Genomic DNA, 19,031 nt, shown 5'->3' on the forward strand with positions numbered 1-19,031 from the left:
ACACAAACATTAGTTAAGAGTCCGGGTGTTCGGAATAATAGATTGTACTTTTTATTTTTTAAAATGCATAAAGGGATAAATGCATACAATGAATTAATTTTAAAAAAGGCACCCTAAACTGAATTCTACCCCTATCGTTCTCTCGAAGATGTTTCTTTTATAGAATAAAACGCTGTTGACGTCGCATTCTGACACAGTTAAAGAATTACGGTGAATCACGAGCACTTAAGTACAACCAGCTGATCTTTTGATTCAACAAATTTCTCAGCACACTAGCTACCAATTTACAATCTACAAAGAATGTTTTAAAATGTGGTGAGGAGAATAGTAACGTTTTATAGTAAAACTAAATTTGAAAATAAAGAGATATTGCAATTCGTTATTTAAATGTCATCATCTGCCGAACATGGAAGCACTTGTGATGACCAAATTCAAGAAAGCATTTACCCAAGCCGTAGGTTAAACAGTAAAAATAAAGCATGTGTTTCTGAAACTGCTGTTAGTAACACGACTACTCAAGAACTTTTATCCGCGCCTCTATCGGTTGAGAAAAGTTCCAGAGAACCAAATGAGTCCAGTTCTGGTACGGATAATGAACTTTATACTGGGTGAGTTTTCTCATAGAATACTGTTGACATGCAATCCTGTATGGATGTACATTTTGAAGTTATCAATATTAGAAATTAATGTCTAAAGTTGATTAATGCTTAAACATCACATTGGCACTAAAGAGAGACACATTATGTGAACTAAAATTTTAAACCGTCTTTTTTTTTTGCTGTTTGTACTAGAATTAAACATGGTATTTGGCAGTAAGTCTAGCAAGATTGACATTTGATGTAAATTATTTAGGTTGTGGTCTACAGATGAACTGGATGATGAGACTGGTCTGAATGAGTTTCAGAAGAAAATGCTTGAAGAACACAGGCAAGCTACTGCAAAAATCAATAGAGGCTGTGTTATCATGGAAAGAAACCGTAGGTAAGTTAGAGTTTTGGATGTTTGTTTTGTAGGAGTTATTCATGGTTGTATGGATCCTAATGCCCCAGCATAGTGATGGGGGGATACTATACTGTGAAAAGGTGCCGTCCTTCAGATGAGACATGAAAAACTGAGGTCCTGACTCTCTGCGGTCATTAAAAATTACAGGACTCTTCTTGAGAAGAGTAGGGGTGTTAATCCTAGGACAACTTTCCCCTGCCCTTTACCAATCATGGCTTCCTAATAATCCCCATCTATAAATTGGCTTCATTCTGTTCTCCTCCCCACTGAGAGCTGGGGTGGGGTGAGTAGACTGGCACACTATGGCTGCTGTTGCATTAACCAGGTGGGGTCGCACATTGGTGGAGGTGGAGGGGATCCCAATAACCTGTATAGTGTCCAGATAAGTGCTATATAAGCTGTTGTTGTTTGTTGAGGATGAAAACTCTGCCTCTCCTTTTATAAGAAGACCTAATGAGGACATCCACTAACCAAAACCATAAAGAATGTAGATTGTTAAAACGTAGGACTAAACCATAAAGTGATGGTGTATTCTATATGTACTGAGATCCAAATTCTATCTTTTGGAGATATTTGTCTGCAATCTTTACATTTAATATGTCAGGTGTTTCCAAAAAAGATGACGCTCGTGTAAATGTTTTTTTTTCTTGCAAAGGCTTTTTTTTTGATTGATAATTATGAGAAGGTGACAATCTTAAAAAAAAAAAACATTTTGTATATTTTGCCATTGACTTCTATTGTTCACCCAGAAAGCGGATCACCGTCAGCTGTAATAAACTCAGACAGCTCCTTCCCCAGCTCAGTGGCAGTCGGAATGACATGGTCACCATTCTGGAGATGACTGTTGCCTACCTGGAGCTGATCCAGCAACTGCTCCCAGCACACCAGCACAGAACAGTAAGTCTCATTACAAAGCAGATCAACCATTGACGAAAGGAAGATCTAGCCACGGAGCTTGTTCTGACTTCATTCAAACGGTTTCAATGCTTTGTCAGTGAGGAGCACATTCCCTGTAAAACCTGCTGTGCCGTGACTCGACCAGACTAGGACCGATTTAACCTACAATAATTTACACCGACACCGTGTCAAAAAATCATTGCTATCGCTTTGAGGAATACATTCCTAAGCCTAACAGCAGGTTAATTTCTTTGAGCTGTTCAGTGTTGAACTAAACACTGAAAGAACATTGTTAAATCTTTCAAAATCCAAATGGTTCCAAATTCAAAACCCTACCAACCTACTGAAGTTGTTATCCTGGCTTCTGTCAAACAGCTGAATAAGGTCCAGGTTTCTTAACATCAGTGATTTTATAACCTGAATGTTCTTACCAGTTTGCTGCTTAAGTTACAAAGGATGTCCTTCCCCTTTGTTTTACTTTTGCTTAGGTGCTGTATCCACCAGAAGAACTGTGCAAAAAATGGCAGCTGGAACATCAGATAAAGAGACAACAATGCAGGAGGAGGATTTGTGAAGAAGTAAGCAGGCAAAAGTCCCAGCGTATTAAGAGCAACAGAAGTGGGTTAGTAATCGAATACCTCTCTTGTTCGTTATTCAAAGAATATGTTTACCTTCACTTTGGTCCCAGCTGGTTAGTGAGAAGGGCTTTTAATATACTTTATTTTAATGATGCTACCCATCACTGTTCTGTCAAAATATTGCCAAATTCTTATTGCTTCTATCGGTAGATTTTTGTGACTACAGCAATGTGCAAACAAAACATTCACCCACTGAATGCTGGTATTTGCAGATCCCTACATGCAGGGTGACGTATAGTATTCACAGTGCATTTAATTGTGTGTGTATTCTAGAAATGTGAGTGTGTTTAAAGAGGCTGCCACACGGGGATCACACACCGACATACGGGAATATGCATCGTCAATCACTAGCTACATCAGGAAATGTGCTGACGATGTCACACTCACAAAAGAAATGAGCTTTTCCTAACAAGAAACCATGGATGAACAGTGAGGTTCGCATCCTAATCAAAGCAAGGGATGCAGCATTCAAATCGGGCAATAAATCAGAACTAAGGTCAGCCCGGATCAATCTAAACAATGGTATTAAACACACACAAACAGGAATTGGAGGAACACTTCACCACTAATGACCCAAGGTGCATGTGGCAAGGTATACAGGCCCTCACAGACTACAAGAGGAAGAACATCTGTGCACCTGCTCATGATGCCTCCCTGCCTAACGAGCTCAACACCTTCTATGCTCGGTTTGGAGCCAGCAACGCAGAACCAGCCATCAGAGCTGCACTCTCCGCAGCTGACCAGCTGCTCTCACTGTCTGCAGATGAGGTGAGGAGATCTCTGCAAAAAGTGAACACACGCAAGGCTGCAGGACCTGACGGCATACCCAGCCACGTCTTCAGAGCCTGTGCCAATCAACTGGCAGGTGTATTCACAGACCTTTTTAACATGTCTCTGGCCCAAGCCGTAGTCCCCACCTGCTTCAAGACGACCACCATCATCCCAATACCGAAGAAAACCACAGTGACATGTCTTAATGACTACCGACCGCTGGCACGAACACCTGTCATCATGAAGTGCTTCGAGAGGCTGGTCATGAAGCACATTAAGGACACCATCCCAAACGCACTGGACCCATACCAATTTGCCTACCGGCCCAACAGATCCACAGATGACGCGATCTCCATTGCCATACACACTGCCCCATCTCATCTGGATAAAAAGAACACCTACGCAAGACTACTATTCATCGACTTAAGCTCAGCTTTTAACACTATCATTCCAGAGAAACTAGTCAAGAAACTTGGTGCACTGGGTCTCAACACCACCCTCTGCAACTGGATTCGGGACTTTCTGACAGGCAGACCTCAGGCTGTCAGGCTTGGAAACCCACATCCAGCACACTTACTCTGAACACTGGGGTCCCCGAGGGGTGTGTGCTAGTCCATTATTCTACTCCCTCTACACCCATGACTGTAAGGCCAAACGCAACACCAACCCCATCATCAAGTTTGCCGATGACAACACAGTTGTAGGTCTGATCACAGACAATGATGAGAGGGCCTATAGGTAGGAGGTTAATCTCCTTACAATGTGGTGTGAAGACAACTTCACCCTCAATGTCGGCAAAACCAAGGAGCTGATCGTTGATTTCAGGAAACTGCAAAACGGACATGCCCCTATCCACATCAACGGGACTGAAGTGGAAAGGGTCAGTAACTTTAAATTCCTTGGAGTCCATATCACCGAGGACCTCACATGGTCTCTCAATGCCACCTGTCTGATCAAGAAAGTGCAACAGCGCCTGTACTTCCTAAGATGGTTGAAGAAGGCTAAGATATGTCCCCAGATCCTCACTAACTTTTACAGATGCACTACAGAAAGCACACTGATAGGTTGCATTACAGTGTGGTATGGCAACTGCAGTATTGTTGACCACAAAGCCCTACAGCGGGTGGTGAAAACTGCCCAGTCCATCACTGGGGTTGCCCTCCCATCTATACAGGATATTTATGACAGACGGTGCTTGAGGAAAGCTCTAAGCATCATCAAAGACCACACACATCCCAGCTACCGACTGTATGACCCTCTACCATCTGGAAAATGGTACCGGAGCATTTGGGCTTGGACTACCAGACTCGGAGACAGTTTTTACCCCCACACTATCAAACTATTAAACTCCCAGCCTCTCTCACTCTCACCTCACCTCTCACCTATGATCTGAACCTCACAGTGCCTTCTTTCTTCAAAAACTCACACTGAAATCTACCTCTACCTCACAGGTCAAAAAGCTCACTCCCCATAATGTCTATCCTTCTATTTCATTCTGTTGAACATTTGCACATGCCTGATGTTTTTTTGTACTACGTATCGTCTGAGAGCTCTAAATAGCATTTATACCATATACTGTACCTGTATATGAGTATAATGACAATGAACTTGAAATGCTGTCCTTAATGATTGATTTGTAAAGGTAATGATTTTAAGAGTTTGGAGACTGTTTTAATGGATGCTGTTTTAGTAAAGGGAAACCTTGCCCAAATCCTGGTTTGATGAACCAAAGCAAGAAAGCTGGCAGTTTGAAAACATCTGACAAAAGTGATCATGAAGTTCTTCACAATGCAGGTAAGCTGGTTCTTTCCTTATTTTCTGTTACATTGAAAGACAGCCATGTATCCATTTTCTAGGTATTATGGTTTCCTCACATCAGATTGGTGTTTTAAAGTTGTGCTTATTTGGAAAATCTGACATGGTAGTCCTAGGTTTACCCCTGTTTTTTATTTTTCGTTTGTTTGCATGTAATTTTAAAGGGACGGAGGGTATGGTTGATCTAAATCGCCTTTTAGAAGTGACTTCAGAATCTCATAAAATGCCTGAAGCTCAAATGGGTGACCTTCAGTATGGTAGGTGTTTTAATGTTTTACACTTTGTACTAAATGGTCCTTTTTGTTTTTATTTCCAGCAGTTACAAGTAATTCCAAAATAATGGATCTAACTTTATTGCATAGTAATAGTATTTCCATTTCATTTAAGATTTTTAATTGCTCAAATATGTGCATTAAAGAAGCAATAAAATACTTTAGTGCAGCTCCTTTGAGGTATTCCAACATTTCATTGTGGTGTTTTGCTTGTTTTTCTCAGGATATTGCAATAGGCCACAGCAGGTGACTACTCCCATGGTACCCTCCTGGGAGAATGCCTCCTTTTTCGTAGATTACAGAAATGAGGCTCCACAACCTTGTTTCAGTACTTCTGTCCCAGTGACTTCACATCTACCTGACCCCGAAAGCTCTTTCTCCTGGTCCGGCCTTTCAACGCCAGTAGGACAGCAGGCAGCCCAGTCACTGTGTGATTTACTCAGTACTCCACAATTAAACTACAGGTACTAGTTAAAAAGCTCCATAATTGACCTTTTGTATATTTAATACAGTGCATTCATTTTTCCCTCCAAACATGGCTCTGTGCTCGAGTAGGCAGCTGTTAGCTTGCGTAGGCTACAAAGGCACAGATAAAGCTAAATTCCATCTGAAAATAAATGTAACATTTCAGCTGGAGTTGTCTTCAGGTGGCAACAGCCAAAAAGTCGTTTCTAGCTCTAGCCTTGCAGGTTTCTAAAAGCACGAGTTAAGATAAATTTTGGTGATTTGTGAGGTAACCTACAAAGTAAAGTGAAGGCTTTTGTGTTCAGGTGTCAAATTTGTGAGTTTTAATGGAAAGTGATTGAGACAATCAATTCAAAACCAGTGTGCCATATATCTATTAAATATAGACTGGAATTCTTCCCAGGGTCTATCATGCCTCTGTGAGCCCATCTCACTGCTCCAGGTGTCTACTTCCAAGCATTGGATTACAATTTGGAAAATGGATAAAATATCCAACTGACCTGTTTAGTGTCTCCCACTCTTTCGGTAGTGGGATGTGCAGGCTTGGCTTGTGGACTGCGAGATGGGCTTCTATCACTTTCACTGGCTAGAGCAATCATCAGTCAAAATACCATTTCTCCAGTTGATTCCTGTATGTTTCCTTTTAATCCTGCTTGTGCTGAGGGCAAATTCTGCCACATGAACAGGATGGAATTGGATTATGAATACTTCAAAACATTGTAGAATACATGCTCGCATTTTGTTCAATTTTTTCTTTCTGCTTGTAGACATCCTACATATTATACAGCAAAGGGAAGTTAATTGTCACAAAGGCGAAAGAGTAAATCTGCCAATGTAAAGATTTTCCTTTTCAATTTTTGTTCTACTTGTGTGCTATTAAAACAGTCTTATGCTGAATTCTGCTCTAACTTTGACTTGCTGCAGACTTCAGCCGCATTTTCCACAAGAGAAGACTCTGACGGCACCAACTTGTCCCAGTGGAGTTCAGCATACTGGGTTACAGGGTATGCATTCCATTTTGTAGCTTGCTTAGTCAACACACAGGATTTGTGTGTATGCAATGAAAATACTCACTTGTACTAGTGAATGATTATCATCATGTAACTTAACTTAGTACAATTTGTCTTCTACTCAGATTGGGAAGAGTTACTGGAAGGTGACCCTTTGGCCTTCAGTGGTTCCATCTCTTTCCAACCAAGTGCAACTCATCCAGGAGCAGGTGGAGGGGGTCCACATGATGCTGGCTATTCTTTAACGGAGATGCATTCTGTTCCTGTGTCATTACTCAACCAGGTGGCATCGGAAGGAAATGCTTCCCAGCACCAGGAAGCAGACCGCCCTGTAGAGCAGAGTGACCTTTCTGACATTGATGAAATGTTTTTCTTTTGAAGGCTTTACATCTGTCGATTGAGTTTTGATTATTAAAATGTTGTGCTGTTATCTTATGTTGTCCATACCTTATTTTCTCACATCTCCACATTCAATAACGTATCTCTATCGGATACAGCAGTACTATGATCAGAAGCTTTTGGATGCGTGAGTGAAGAGTTCCGTTTTTTCACTAGATCAAAGTTCCAGTTTATGTATTGCAAGTGCTATGGTTCGTTACTGTTCTGTGTAGACTTGCACAAGTGACGTGTTCAAGACAACAGCTGTGTCTTTAAGCAAGTGACGTCAGTGTTGTTCCACCCAGAATGCATCGCGGGTTGAGCCGAACAGCTGTGGAAACAGAAGGATCTTTATCGGTAAAGAAAAACCGAGAAAGTTACAAAAGGAAACGTATGTAGGATTCAAATGATACCGGATGATGAATGAAATACACGGGACTGTCGCAGTACTAATTGAGACGTTGTGTGTTAAATTAATTCATAGTAATTTTCATATGAGATTTAGTTAAATTCAGTCCGAGCTGATTGAAATGAACTTAAAATAAGAAATTGGATTTGGCAGAAAATTTAAGAAGTCGAAAAGGTAGTTGTAACTAAGCCGTTTCAAAGTGGATATCAAAGACGTTTTATTTAAAGATTATTTGTCTTTTATCTGGCTGGGAATACGTTTATGCCTTAAAATTCACCCTTTTATCACTTCTTTCAAGGAAGGTTTGTTTCTTGGATAACGTGGTTTTGTTGTACGTATTCCTGAAAGACGAAACGAAAGATCACTTTTAATTATTGAGCGGGTGTATCTGCTCGTCCCAGCCCGAAAACTGGGGACCCATTGTTACTGAGCTGTTCAGACAGCACAACGCTGAATAATTCATTGGGGTAAAATGAGCTCCGGGGAGCAGCCAGCCGCTACCAACGCCAGCAGCGCCGATGACGATGGCATGTCTTGGTGGTATCGGTGGATCTGCAAAATTGCTGGAGTCGTGGGAGGAATCTGTAAGTAAGCCGGATGCAGCAGGGTGTTAACGATTGTTTCATTGCCGATTCACCTTTGTTACTTTTAACCAACAGTCTGGGGACAACTAGTCTGGAGAGAAGACGTTTCCATTCTTCTCTTTGATATGCAACGAATTTCAGAATGCCTTTATTTTTCCACACTTCTTATTGTAGTTCAGACTCCTTAAGCGTAGTTTCATCAGACGTGTTTCATTTTCAACAATGTAAACGCTCCGTAAGCTGTCCTCGGAGTCCAGTTAGAGGGAGTAAGATGTTGCACTCCGCCCCTTGGAATGTGCGTGGAGATCATTGCACCTGAAATGTCTTTGTGTGTTTACTGTGCCCAAAGTCCATTTTCTGCACAATCCATTCATTTCATTCTGGTGGTGACAAACCTGTTACATTGTTTACGACATAGCGTGTTCAATTTAAAATGACTTCATCGTTTGTCTATGATAATGGATGTTTTGATTGACTTCTTAATTGGGTATAAGGACTTTCTTCAGACAGTTGTATCCTGTCTCGGACACAGTTGGGTGCAGTTGTAGTTACAATTCGTGCGGCCCTGCTTTACAGATTTACTGGCAAAAAGAACATTTAGCTATAGGTGGATGGTTTGCTACAACAGCCAGATTAGAAAATGCAAACTGTTCCTCAGACTGGAAGCAGTTATTAATGTGCACCCAAACAGGGAGGGTTACTCTGTAATGTTAAAAGGATTTTCCAGATTCATGCACATTTAAAACACAAGTCTGTTTTATAGCAGTAATTCATTGGACACATGTGTGACGAGTTAGCTCTGTTTTAAATAATGACGTTAATTTAGTAGTATTGTTCGCATGCTGTGCTCTTGTTGTGTCTTTGAGTTAAAATTACCTCAATTATGTGATGCATAAAAAGCTGCTTAGAAATATGCTCAACACAAGAACACAATATGCAGCCATTCCTTGTTTGCGTTACAAAGATCACCTGGTTTCTGTTTGCAGGAGTGAAAGTAGCCTGTTAATGACATTGAGGTGTTCTGTTTCAACAGACAACAGATTGGCCCTGAAAAAACAGGGAATGCACTTAGATAGTCTATGTCCTGGAAGGCCACGTCAGCCCAGGACTTTCATTACTGTCTTACCTATCTGCATAATCATTTTCAGTCTCCAGTGGCTACAGCACTAGGAATTGGAAGAAAGAGCCCACACATCAGCAGAATGATTGTAGTTTACCATCTGCATGAATATGATCTACATCCTTGGAGGCTCCTTAGAAGATGATGGTGGGATGTTTTATTCACTGAAGAATGTGGTTTGCCCTTCACAAACATAACACAACATGTGAGGATGTAAATTATGCTGATGATTCATTGTTTAAGAAAACCTATGGGGCAGTGAAAGAGCTATGATGTGGGGAGGATTCTATTCAACACAACAGTACTTGTGTACTTGTACTGTTTGATTGCTCTCACTTTTAAATTGACAAAGTGCTTGAGCCAACAGCTTTTCTGTAACCAATCCAGAAGGGTAAGTTTTCCAGCAGGACAATGCATGATCACACAGGACTGCAGTTGCTTGCATTTTCTCCCCACTCAACAATACCATTATCAGTTGAACACTGCAGTTGGACAACTTTCCCCTGCTGGTCAGCAGTTGCACAGGATCAGTGGAGGAACCTTAGCTATCTGGCCAAAGGTAGATCAGGTCTATGTGTAAGTGCTGCAAGAATTATTATTATTATTAATAATAATAATAATAATAATAATTGCTTACACTTATATAGCACTTTTCTGGACACTCCACTCAAAGCGCTTTACAGGTAATGGGGACTCCCCTCCACCACGACCAATGTGCAGCATCCACCTGGATGATGCGACGGCAGCCATAGTGCGCCAGAACGCTCACCACATATTAGTGGGGAGGAGAGCAGAGTAATGAAGCCAATTCATAGAGTCTCACATACACATAGTCTCACATACACATACACATTTTTAAACTTATATTTTCATTTTGACAGTGTGTCATGTTTCATACTGAAAATATATCTTAATTTGTCATTCTGTTGTTTTGTTCCCATTTTCTGTGATTTTGTTTAATATGTATGTTGAACATATTTGATTATATCTATCAGATGTCTTTTCTATATCAATATAGCTGTCAGAGGCAACTGACCACAGTGATCTGGAATTCTAAATTGAACAGTGGAACACCTGCATTATTATGATCTTAAGAAAAATGATTATATAGTAAGGAGTGATCACAGCTTTCTAAATTTTTACAAGAATGCACAGGTATGATTAATTTAGCAGTTCTGGAAAGGACAGCCTTGTGATGTTTCCTCATTTATAAGTGAATGCTGTGGTACAACTAGAAAAACAATTCTGCAATTCTTCTGGAGGTTAGGCAAAATTGAATTCTGTGTTCATGCATGTGTATAGAAAAATATGCTCTATTCAAAATAACATGCTTCCTACATGTCCCAGTGCCAATAAAACAGTTTCATTTATATTCATACAGCAAACCTACAGTTCTCTAGACTTCAATGTGCTGCTGTATTCACAAACAATAAAGCTTCACATTAGAAATGGGCATTGCAGTTCTCTCTGTTGTTCTGATTGTCATGAATATTCTGTCCTGTCTTATTTTGACATTTTGTTTTGGTGATATTTGAGTTTAAATTGCAGTAAAAATCTATTCTGCTGTATACATATTATCTTAATGCTAGCTTTGCTAATCCTACCTCTTTATGTTCAGTGATATTGGAGGAACTACAGCAGTATCAGATTCATTATTGACTGACTTGATTTAATGGTCACTTGTTTAATTGAGAAATTTAGTTCTTTTTTTTTTAAGGAAGTGGTACACCTGAGTTATTTAAAGATTAACATAGAAGCACATACTGTAATATGAGCAGTCTACATCCCACTGGTCTTCTTGTGCACATAATAATAACCGAGTGTGATTACCATCACAAAAATGTATGGAACAAAATGTCCGTAAGATCAGTAGTACAATCATGGCAGATTCTTACCATTTTTTTGAATTAAATACAAGGTCAGATCTTGCTTCTCATATGTTATGTCATGTCTACTGCCATCTATACCCTGTCATCTGAGATATGTAATCTCTATTTTGAGTCTCTCTCCTGCCTCTTAATATTTGTTTTTCCACCTGCATGTCTCTACACACTCCCATTTCCTCCCACTTTCCAAAAACATGCTGCTTAGATTAATTGGTATTTCTCACTTGTGCCTGTGAAATGTCCCATATCCATAGTCCTGCAATCTTTAGTCCCACCTTGCACAATTTTTCCAGGTTCCTGGCTGTCTCAGCCCCTCCCACAAATAAGTGTATTTTCTGGTAATGTGTGCCTGTGTACACGCAGCAAAACTTTAATTTGTTTTTTCTTCTGCAGGAATCTTTTCAGAAAACACTACCATAGTACCAGATCAGAGGGGTTTAATTTAGTAGTTTAAGTCAAGTGTTTTCTGAGTGGCCAGGCTGTACCTGTGCACATTGGCTCTGTTTATTAATTTTAACTGAGGATAAAAGATGTTTATCAGAGCTATGATGTCCATATTAAAAAAAAACGTCATTGGTTTGTCACTTGAAGTTTTTTTGGTTTTTCCATTCAGTGCTTTATAGATCACATATTTCTAGGGTACATTGTAAGAGTATAATAGACAATCATTGTGAAAGTGTTTTTGATTTTTAAGCTGAATCACAACGTATTGACTAATTTGCCATATGTTTTGCATTACTATTTCTCGACAGCATGTGCAATTGCAGGAATCTGGAACTGTGTTACGATCAACCCCTTAAACATAGCAGCAGGCGTGTGGATGGTGTAAGTATTTCAGATTTGACCATGGTAACATGATAATTGCACTGTGGCCCTGAGTGTGTTTTGATGCTATATTGTAATGCTCAATGCTTATTTGAATTGCCAAGGTTTATTGACATTTTAAAGTACTTTGCACAATTGAGTGAGACCCCTTCTTAAAAAGAAAGATGTTGTGATTTGTAATCCTAATGATTAGCACAGTCTGCAAAGTCAGTGGAACTTTGTTTCCATCATGGAGAGGCGTTGCCCAACATGGTCTTGAGTCTGTGCTGTGTTGTTTGCTAACTGGGACTGGTTACAAAGCAGCTGTACATTCTGTCAGCCAGAGTGCATTCTGTTTGTCTTGCACCAGTGACCCTTCTGATCCTTCACACCTTTCTGATTAACAAAGATACAGGGTGCCTGTGGACATACAATGCTGTCAGAGAGACGCATCACTCCTCCAATTAATGACAAGATGCAGAGGGGGCCGGCAATGTGAATAAGAAATAAATGACTTTGACAATTCAGATTTTTGTGTAAATAGTACACATTTGTCATACTTCCTTTGTTTCTGGATAATAGACTTTTATTTCTGTGATCCAGTCACTGTCAGAAAGTGGAAGTTCGTAACTTTTGAACATGTCTGTACATGAAATGTATCTCTTTATGTAATTAATAGAGTGCTGTACATTTATACATAAACATTTATTCCTTTTCTCCTTCAAGGTTAAATGCCTTTGTCCTATTTTTATGTGAAGCTCCATTCTGCTGTCAGTTCATTGAGTTCGCCAATGCAGTAGCTGCCCGAGCTGACAGACTTCGTCCCTGGCAGAAGGCTTTCTTCTACTGTGGGTAAGGATCTCTAGGCTTAGGCAGCCTTTTCATCTGATTTTATTTATACCGGAGCTTTGAAATCTTCAGTTAAGAGTGCAGCTCAGAAGTGAGTTTACACCCTCCCTAATTTATTTTCATTCACTGCACAGCCACCAGTAAAACACAGCCTGTTGTTCCCAGAATAGAGAAGTTTCAACATTTTCTTAAAGTTCATAAATACAATGTGCTTTTCTTGTTTTCTATTCCTTTAAATTAATGTTTCTACATAGGGAAATTGCATGTGATTATAAATTAATACATTTACTTGATTAAATGTAAACATGATGAACTAAAAAAAAGGTTTTGTATGGTTGTAAGGTTTTGAAAGCACATTACATTTTGTGATAGAAAATGTTTTGCATGGAATGCTTGGATGTTGTGAAAGTGGGGAATCATCTAATTATATAAAATGCTAAAATTTATTTGTCTTGCAGGATGGCATTATTTCCAGTAATTCTAAGTATTTCCATCACCACGCTGTTGGGAAATGCAATAGCCTTTGGAACAGGTGTCCTGTATGGGTTGGCATCCCTAGGGAAAAAGTAAGTATTTTTTTCTTCTTTGACTTGTCTGCATTCTGTATTTGCCTGTATCTGTAAAATTCTGCAGAGTTTACTTTTTCCCACTATTAAAAGTAGTCTCATGAATTGCCTAAAACATCAATTAACACCTTCATATGGAATACAACTTTGTTGGTATTTGGTGAATTGTATTTATAAACTGTAAGCAATGTTTAACCTTTTAAAAGTGCTTTTAAAATTGTTTTAGAAAAATCTAGAAAAGAAGTCTGGAAAAACAAAGGACTTTAGAAAACGTAACCTATTTGCAGAAAAATTGTAGGTAGGAAAGGCTTATTTTTGGAATAGTCTTTTAGGCATTGTTATGAATGCTAAAACAAAAAATGGACACATTCCTCTTGTAACTAGTAAAAAGCAAAGTGATCCATATAACAGAATATCCAATGTGGAGTCAAGTGGAGTAAATGTGTCTGTTCCCAACATTATGTAGAAATTGAAATGTTCTTATTACTTTTTGCTGTTTTATTAACATGTACAAAATAATATCTGAGGGGAATATGTAATGGATAAGTATGTTAGTAGTCTTATGCTACAACCCCTGCTTCATATCACACTATGCATTTTCCCTTATTGCAAAAACTGGAAATGTGTCACAGTTACATTTATGTAACACTTATTACACCCTGTGCCTTAAGAGATGTGAAGAATAGATGTACAGCATATTGCACTACGTGTAAAAGAAAAAAAAAACACTTTCAAATGCAGACATTTCTGCATCAGCTCCAGGAGAACTGGAAATTTCTTAGTCACTTACGTAGAGCTGCATTTGTACTGTCATGTGCTGTTCACACACTCTTTTTGTCTCTCTTCTTATAGCACAAGGGATCTGTGTTCATCGCTATGACAACAGCATACATTATATCTGAGCAGTGTAGACTGTCATAATTCAAGATCTTTTGGAGTGCTGCCTGCTTCTCTTTATACATTTTTTTAAACAATTAAACTATGACTAAATAACTAACAGAAAAAAATATCTAATCTCTAATCAGCTATGTAATACTTTGACAACATGAATAATATGCAGCTCTATAATCATGATAGCATTTTAAGGCTAAATTTATTCTGTTAAAATCATTGACCTAACACACAAAGCACGTAGCATTTCAAGCTGATAAAGTATAACACCGTTCACGTTCTCCTACCTTTACGTTTGGTTTCCAAAGCATTTCTGTGGATTTGTGTGTATATACTGTCAGTCTGTGGCAAGTGCACTTTTCTTCCCCTTTCTCCTTTCCTGCCTGAGGTGCCCCACTGGATTAGGTCCCTTGAAGGCAGGTAACAGGTTCCTAAATCCTGATTTCAACAGCAGTAATATTATCATGTTATGAGTCTTTTCCAATACCAAACCTGATTTTTAATACCTAAATGACTGAATAGCTAACAGTTAGACTGTGTTGGACTGGAGATAAATCAGCAGAAAATGAGAGTCAGAGGTTAAAGATGCATGTTTTATTTACTTTACTTAAGGTAAGTTGTATTCTTACTCTCAGAAATATACATTGTGTCAGTAAAACACAGCACTTACAGTCTACACACATTTTCAAACCGAGCATGCAAAATTCAGAATCAGCATTCCCTAATATCTGCTGTTTTCGTCTGTGTGTGCTTTCATTTTGAACAGCACTGCATTATACTTGCAAAAAAGTTCAGAATTGCAGTGCCTTGATCAGGTTTTTCTCACCTCCATGCCCAAAGGCCTAATCTATCTGTACATAAAACATTTGCTATATATATTTCTGTAAAGTGCTTTGTGGCAATTTGTTGCAAAAGACACTATAAAAAAGATGGATGCTACAACTATTTTAAACTGAATTCTCTCTCATTTTGAAATTATACTACTTATTAACTGCTTTTAGTAATTTTTTTAGATTTTGCTCTCTGCTACTTTGAAATTTGAAAAGTGGACAAACTGTAAATGTAATCCATATACCTATTAAGGTGCATCATGGCCTCCTCTCATTTGTAACCTTTATGTCTTCGTGACTCGGCAGACGACTGTAGTAAATCACATTTATTGAAATGATTAAGGGTTCACCGAGTTTTTTTTTTCCTGACAGTGTTTTTGTCATCTCTTTACAGGGGAGATGCAGTCAGTTATGCGCGTCTACAGCACCAGAAGCAAGGAGATGAGGAAAAAATGACAGGAACTACTGATGGAGTAGCACAATAACCTTAATATGGCAACTTCATCCACTAAACATTTAATACTGCATTCAGTAAACCAAGGGCCGCCATTTACCTTTTTATCAAGCTGCTGGAATTAGATACTAATATATTCTGTCTTATTTTAATATAATGCTTTAACATCTGTTTTCTTTGTGGGTTTTAAAAATGTATAAGCTGTATCTTCTATCTGTACTGACATCTGAAGTTTTAAAGAATTTTCAAAAGCAAGCAATCGAAAACTGCTGTAGACCAAATCAAGTTTAAAAAGGGATTTTTTTCATGGGGCAAAATCATTTACAGTGCTGGACAATTCTGACAATAGCTATTTTCTTTGTTTCTAGAAAGGCCAGTGTCCTAAGACTGTCTTTACATGGGTTTGCAAGTTTTTAAGCTACTGATTTTATGAGAAATTACCAAATGTGTTGACAAATACAGTGATTGCTCAATTTTATAAATAAACGCCTTTGGAATATCACACATCTTGTTGGCAATAGATGTCCCAAAAGGAATAATTTCATCCACTGCAGGAACAAGAAAATTTCCCAGCAGCAGTCATTCTAGTTGTGTTGTGACTGCTTTTTTAATTCAACTCGTGTTTCAAAATGTGGTGCTATTTTGGGTAACTCCTCAAAGGAAAGTTTGTTTTTACTAATTAAGCAGAAGGAAATTTCATTTGATTTCTCTCTGACAATATAATGCATGATTGCTGTGGTAGGAGACATACCTATTACATGACTGACTACTTTTAAAAAATATTCCTTATGCATACTGTTCAAGCATGATTAAATTAAACTATATTTGATTCTGAACACATTTATTGATTAAAATAAAAAAACGGTTTTCTGTTAACTGAATAATCACTTATGAAATTGGGTCTGGGTGCAGGTTTTGTTTGTAATGTTATAAAACAAATGTTACATGTTTTGTTACAAAAGTGGGACTGTGAAGTTTTTTTTTCTCTGGAAAAACCGTATTTTTCAGGCAGAGTGATACTTAAAATACCTCAGTGTGACACTACACACTCATAATGGAAGCATGTGTTTTTTAAGGTTTGTATAAGGTAGGATATTTTAGTTAAGCTAAAGGAAACTAGGAATGATATAACCCTAAAGATGCTAATCTGCCATGTTGTGAAATGGAACCCTGTCTCATTAGTGCAGACCGGACTTGGCTTTTGACTTGTTCCAAAACCATACAAATTAATATGGAAATAGATACTGTAATTGATATTTATAGTATTTTCATCAGTGATAGAATGTTCCTTTGGTCTGTGGTAAACATGGTCTTTTATACATTAAGATTCCAGCCATAACTCAAGTTTTCACATAGTTTTACATTTTCTTTGGCATTCCAGATTTCATTTTGTTTGCACTGTGTTTAGCTTCTAGTTTGTTTAGGTGGCGGTGTTATGTTTCTGTCTCCTATTGTTGGTGATGCTGAAATGTGCATGGTGGCATCTTTTACAGCAGAGCAGATACAAAGATATCTCGTATGATTTCAAAACGTAATTGTCTTTATTTTGGGGGAGCTGGGTATGTTGCAGATAGTGAATGTGGATGGCAAAATACAGTGGGGTGTAATACTAATAATGAGTATCATGCTATATGAGTTAATTGATTTTTAATGGTTTCAGCTAAATCCTTAATACAATCTGAACTGTTCCTTGCCAAATTTAGCTTTCTTTCCCCTCTACTTCACCAAAGCAGCTTCCCATCAAAGGTGATGCAACAAAGGTGTTGTGTCTTTTTTAAAGCACAAAAACCTCAATAAACATGTAGACCAGTTATCATACATTTAAGTACACAAGAAAAATAATACGGCATTCTAACTGTGGGTAGAATGGTTTTGTTACAGAAATTAACTGATCACACAGACGAGAATCTATGCATCTACAGAAAGTACATTTGTACCATATATCTTTTGTAATACAGTATATTTGCCTTCATACACCAGCTAGTATGAAGGACACTATACACCAGCAAACTGACATACTACAGTGTTTTAAAAATAGATCTTGCAGGATCTATTTTGGAAATATAATGCTATAAATCTGTAATTAATGCTAAAAAACATATTTATTCCAATGAGCAATACTTATGTTGATAGATGCAGAAACCACTCATTTTTAAAAAGGAATGATCTATCTTTAATTGTTCTTGAGAAGTCAGTACACCAAGACTATCCCTAGTGTACATTGCATAGGTCCCTGTAATGTGTTTAATAGTTTAATAGTTAATAGCTAACCTAGAGAAGCCACGTTTTCCTTTGGTTTGTAAACACCTTGATTAAGCTGTTTGGATATTTTTATATATATTTTTCCTGACTGCTGATAATGGGGGGTCTTCTAAAAAAAACGAAATACCAGTTTTGTTTTTTTGTTTTATTCTTGAGTGCTGACAGAGTTCCAAACACTTCTGTGTTAATATTCAGATTTAATACAGGAGGTATCCCAGTACAGAAGATGAGGCACTGTAGTGTTCCAAAGAATTTCAAAGGAATGGGGACAAATGTGTAACACATATTCAAGTGTTGCAAATCCATCAGTAAATTTAAGAATTGCACATCACATGTGTGATGTATTTAATTAAAATATTACCCAGAAGGGTTTTGGAATCTTGCAGTGCACTGTAAGATGAATTCATCATTCAAAATACGTAAAAACATTTAGGATTGTAAATCATGTTTTGGATTGTGCTCTTTTCTTCTTACAATTGTGGCTGCTTTGCCCCTGAGCCCCTAATTTGTCCTGTGCATTTTGGAAATAGTTCTTCTCATGTAGCTTTCAGATGAAGCAACAAAGAATTCCTGTCAGTCTTGTAAATGTATGCATTACTAAAGCAAGGTTAAAGGGGCAGTTTCAGCATAGCTGTTCCTCTCGTTATTTTAGATTTGCTTGCTGGTTCCAGTGAAACAGTGAATTTGAAAATGAATAACACATTTAAAAAAAAATTCAAAATTCAAAAACTCTCAATTTAATCTGAATTGAAGTCCCTGGGGTATACAGGTATGTGTCAACTACTCCCTTTATGTATAGAAAGCTAGTTTTCAAAGGAGGATATTTCAAACTCCCATCCTTCAGTTATTGAAGTTTGATTCATGATAATTCCTGCACGTGTAACGTGTAATGTTAACGTGTAAGATCAAGTTTGTGGTTTTTTCCAGGTAACATTGCTGCTGCTGTAAAAGATGCAAAAGCTCCGCTTGAGGGTGACTTTGTTTGACTTTTCTTGTCCCTTTTTTGGAGATCTTGATCTTAAAAACATTTTTGCTTGTTTTTTCTAATTTCCTGTATATTTGTTATAAATAAAGCCAGTTCAGTCTTTTTACGGGCACTTTGTAAAGTACATTCTTTCATTAAGTAAA

General features: G+C 38.1%; 2 protein-coding genes across 2 annotated transcripts; both read left to right on the forward strand.

The window, feature by feature from the left end:
• Positions 1-98: 98 nt before the first annotated feature.
• Positions 99-7,300, forward strand: LOC107079846 (uncharacterized). Its single transcript, XM_015366827.2, has 9 exons — positions 99-608; positions 853-981; positions 1,752-1,899; positions 2,388-2,521; positions 4,999-5,102; positions 5,288-5,380; positions 5,619-5,859; positions 6,785-6,864; positions 6,996-7,300. Exons 1-9 carry the CDS (start codon positions 388-390, stop codon positions 7,247-7,249), a joined length of 1,404 nt encoding a protein of 467 aa, XP_015222313.1. The 5' UTR covers positions 99-387; the 3' UTR covers positions 7,250-7,300.
• A 254-nt stretch (positions 7,301-7,554) lies between these two features.
• cacfd1 (calcium channel flower domain containing 1) lies at positions 7,555-18,997 on the forward strand. Its single transcript, XM_006640630.3, has 5 exons — positions 7,555-8,241; positions 12,000-12,072; positions 12,778-12,903; positions 13,359-13,466; positions 15,582-18,997. The coding sequence occupies exons 1-5, from the start codon at positions 8,130-8,132 to the stop codon at positions 15,670-15,672; spliced, it is 510 nt and encodes a 169-aa protein (XP_006640693.1). The 5' UTR covers positions 7,555-8,129; the 3' UTR covers positions 15,673-18,997.
• Positions 18,998-19,031: the final 34 nt, after the last annotated feature.

Source organism: Lepisosteus oculatus, chromosome 24, assembly GCF_040954835.1.
Source record: "Lepisosteus oculatus isolate fLepOcu1 chromosome 24, fLepOcu1.hap2, whole genome shotgun sequence".
NCBI lineage: Eukaryota > Metazoa > Chordata > Actinopteri > Semionotiformes > Lepisosteidae > Lepisosteus > Lepisosteus oculatus.

Coding starts and splice junctions, on each gene's coding strand:
- LOC107079846 (XM_015366827.2), top strand. CDS start 388: ATGTCATCATCTGCCGAACATGGAAGCACTTGTGATGACCAAATTCAA. Junction 2,522..4,998: donor ATTAAGAGCAACAGAAGTGG/GTTAGTAATCGA, acceptor ATGCTGTTTTAG/TAAAGGGAAACCTTGCCCAA. Junction 5,103..5,287: donor TGAAGTTCTTCACAATGCAG/GTAAGCTGGTTC, acceptor GTAATTTTAAAG/GGACGGAGGGTATGGTTGAT.
- cacfd1 (XM_006640630.3), top strand. CDS start 8,130: ATGAGCTCCGGGGAGCAGCCAGCCGCTACCAACGCCAGCAGCGCCGAT. Junction 8,242..11,999: donor TGGAGTCGTGGGAGGAATCT/GTAAGTAAGCCG, acceptor ATTTCTCGACAG/CATGTGCAATTGCAGGAATC. Junction 13,467..15,581: donor TTGGCATCCCTAGGGAAAAA/GTAAGTATTTTT, acceptor ATCTCTTTACAG/GGGAGATGCAGTCAGTTATG.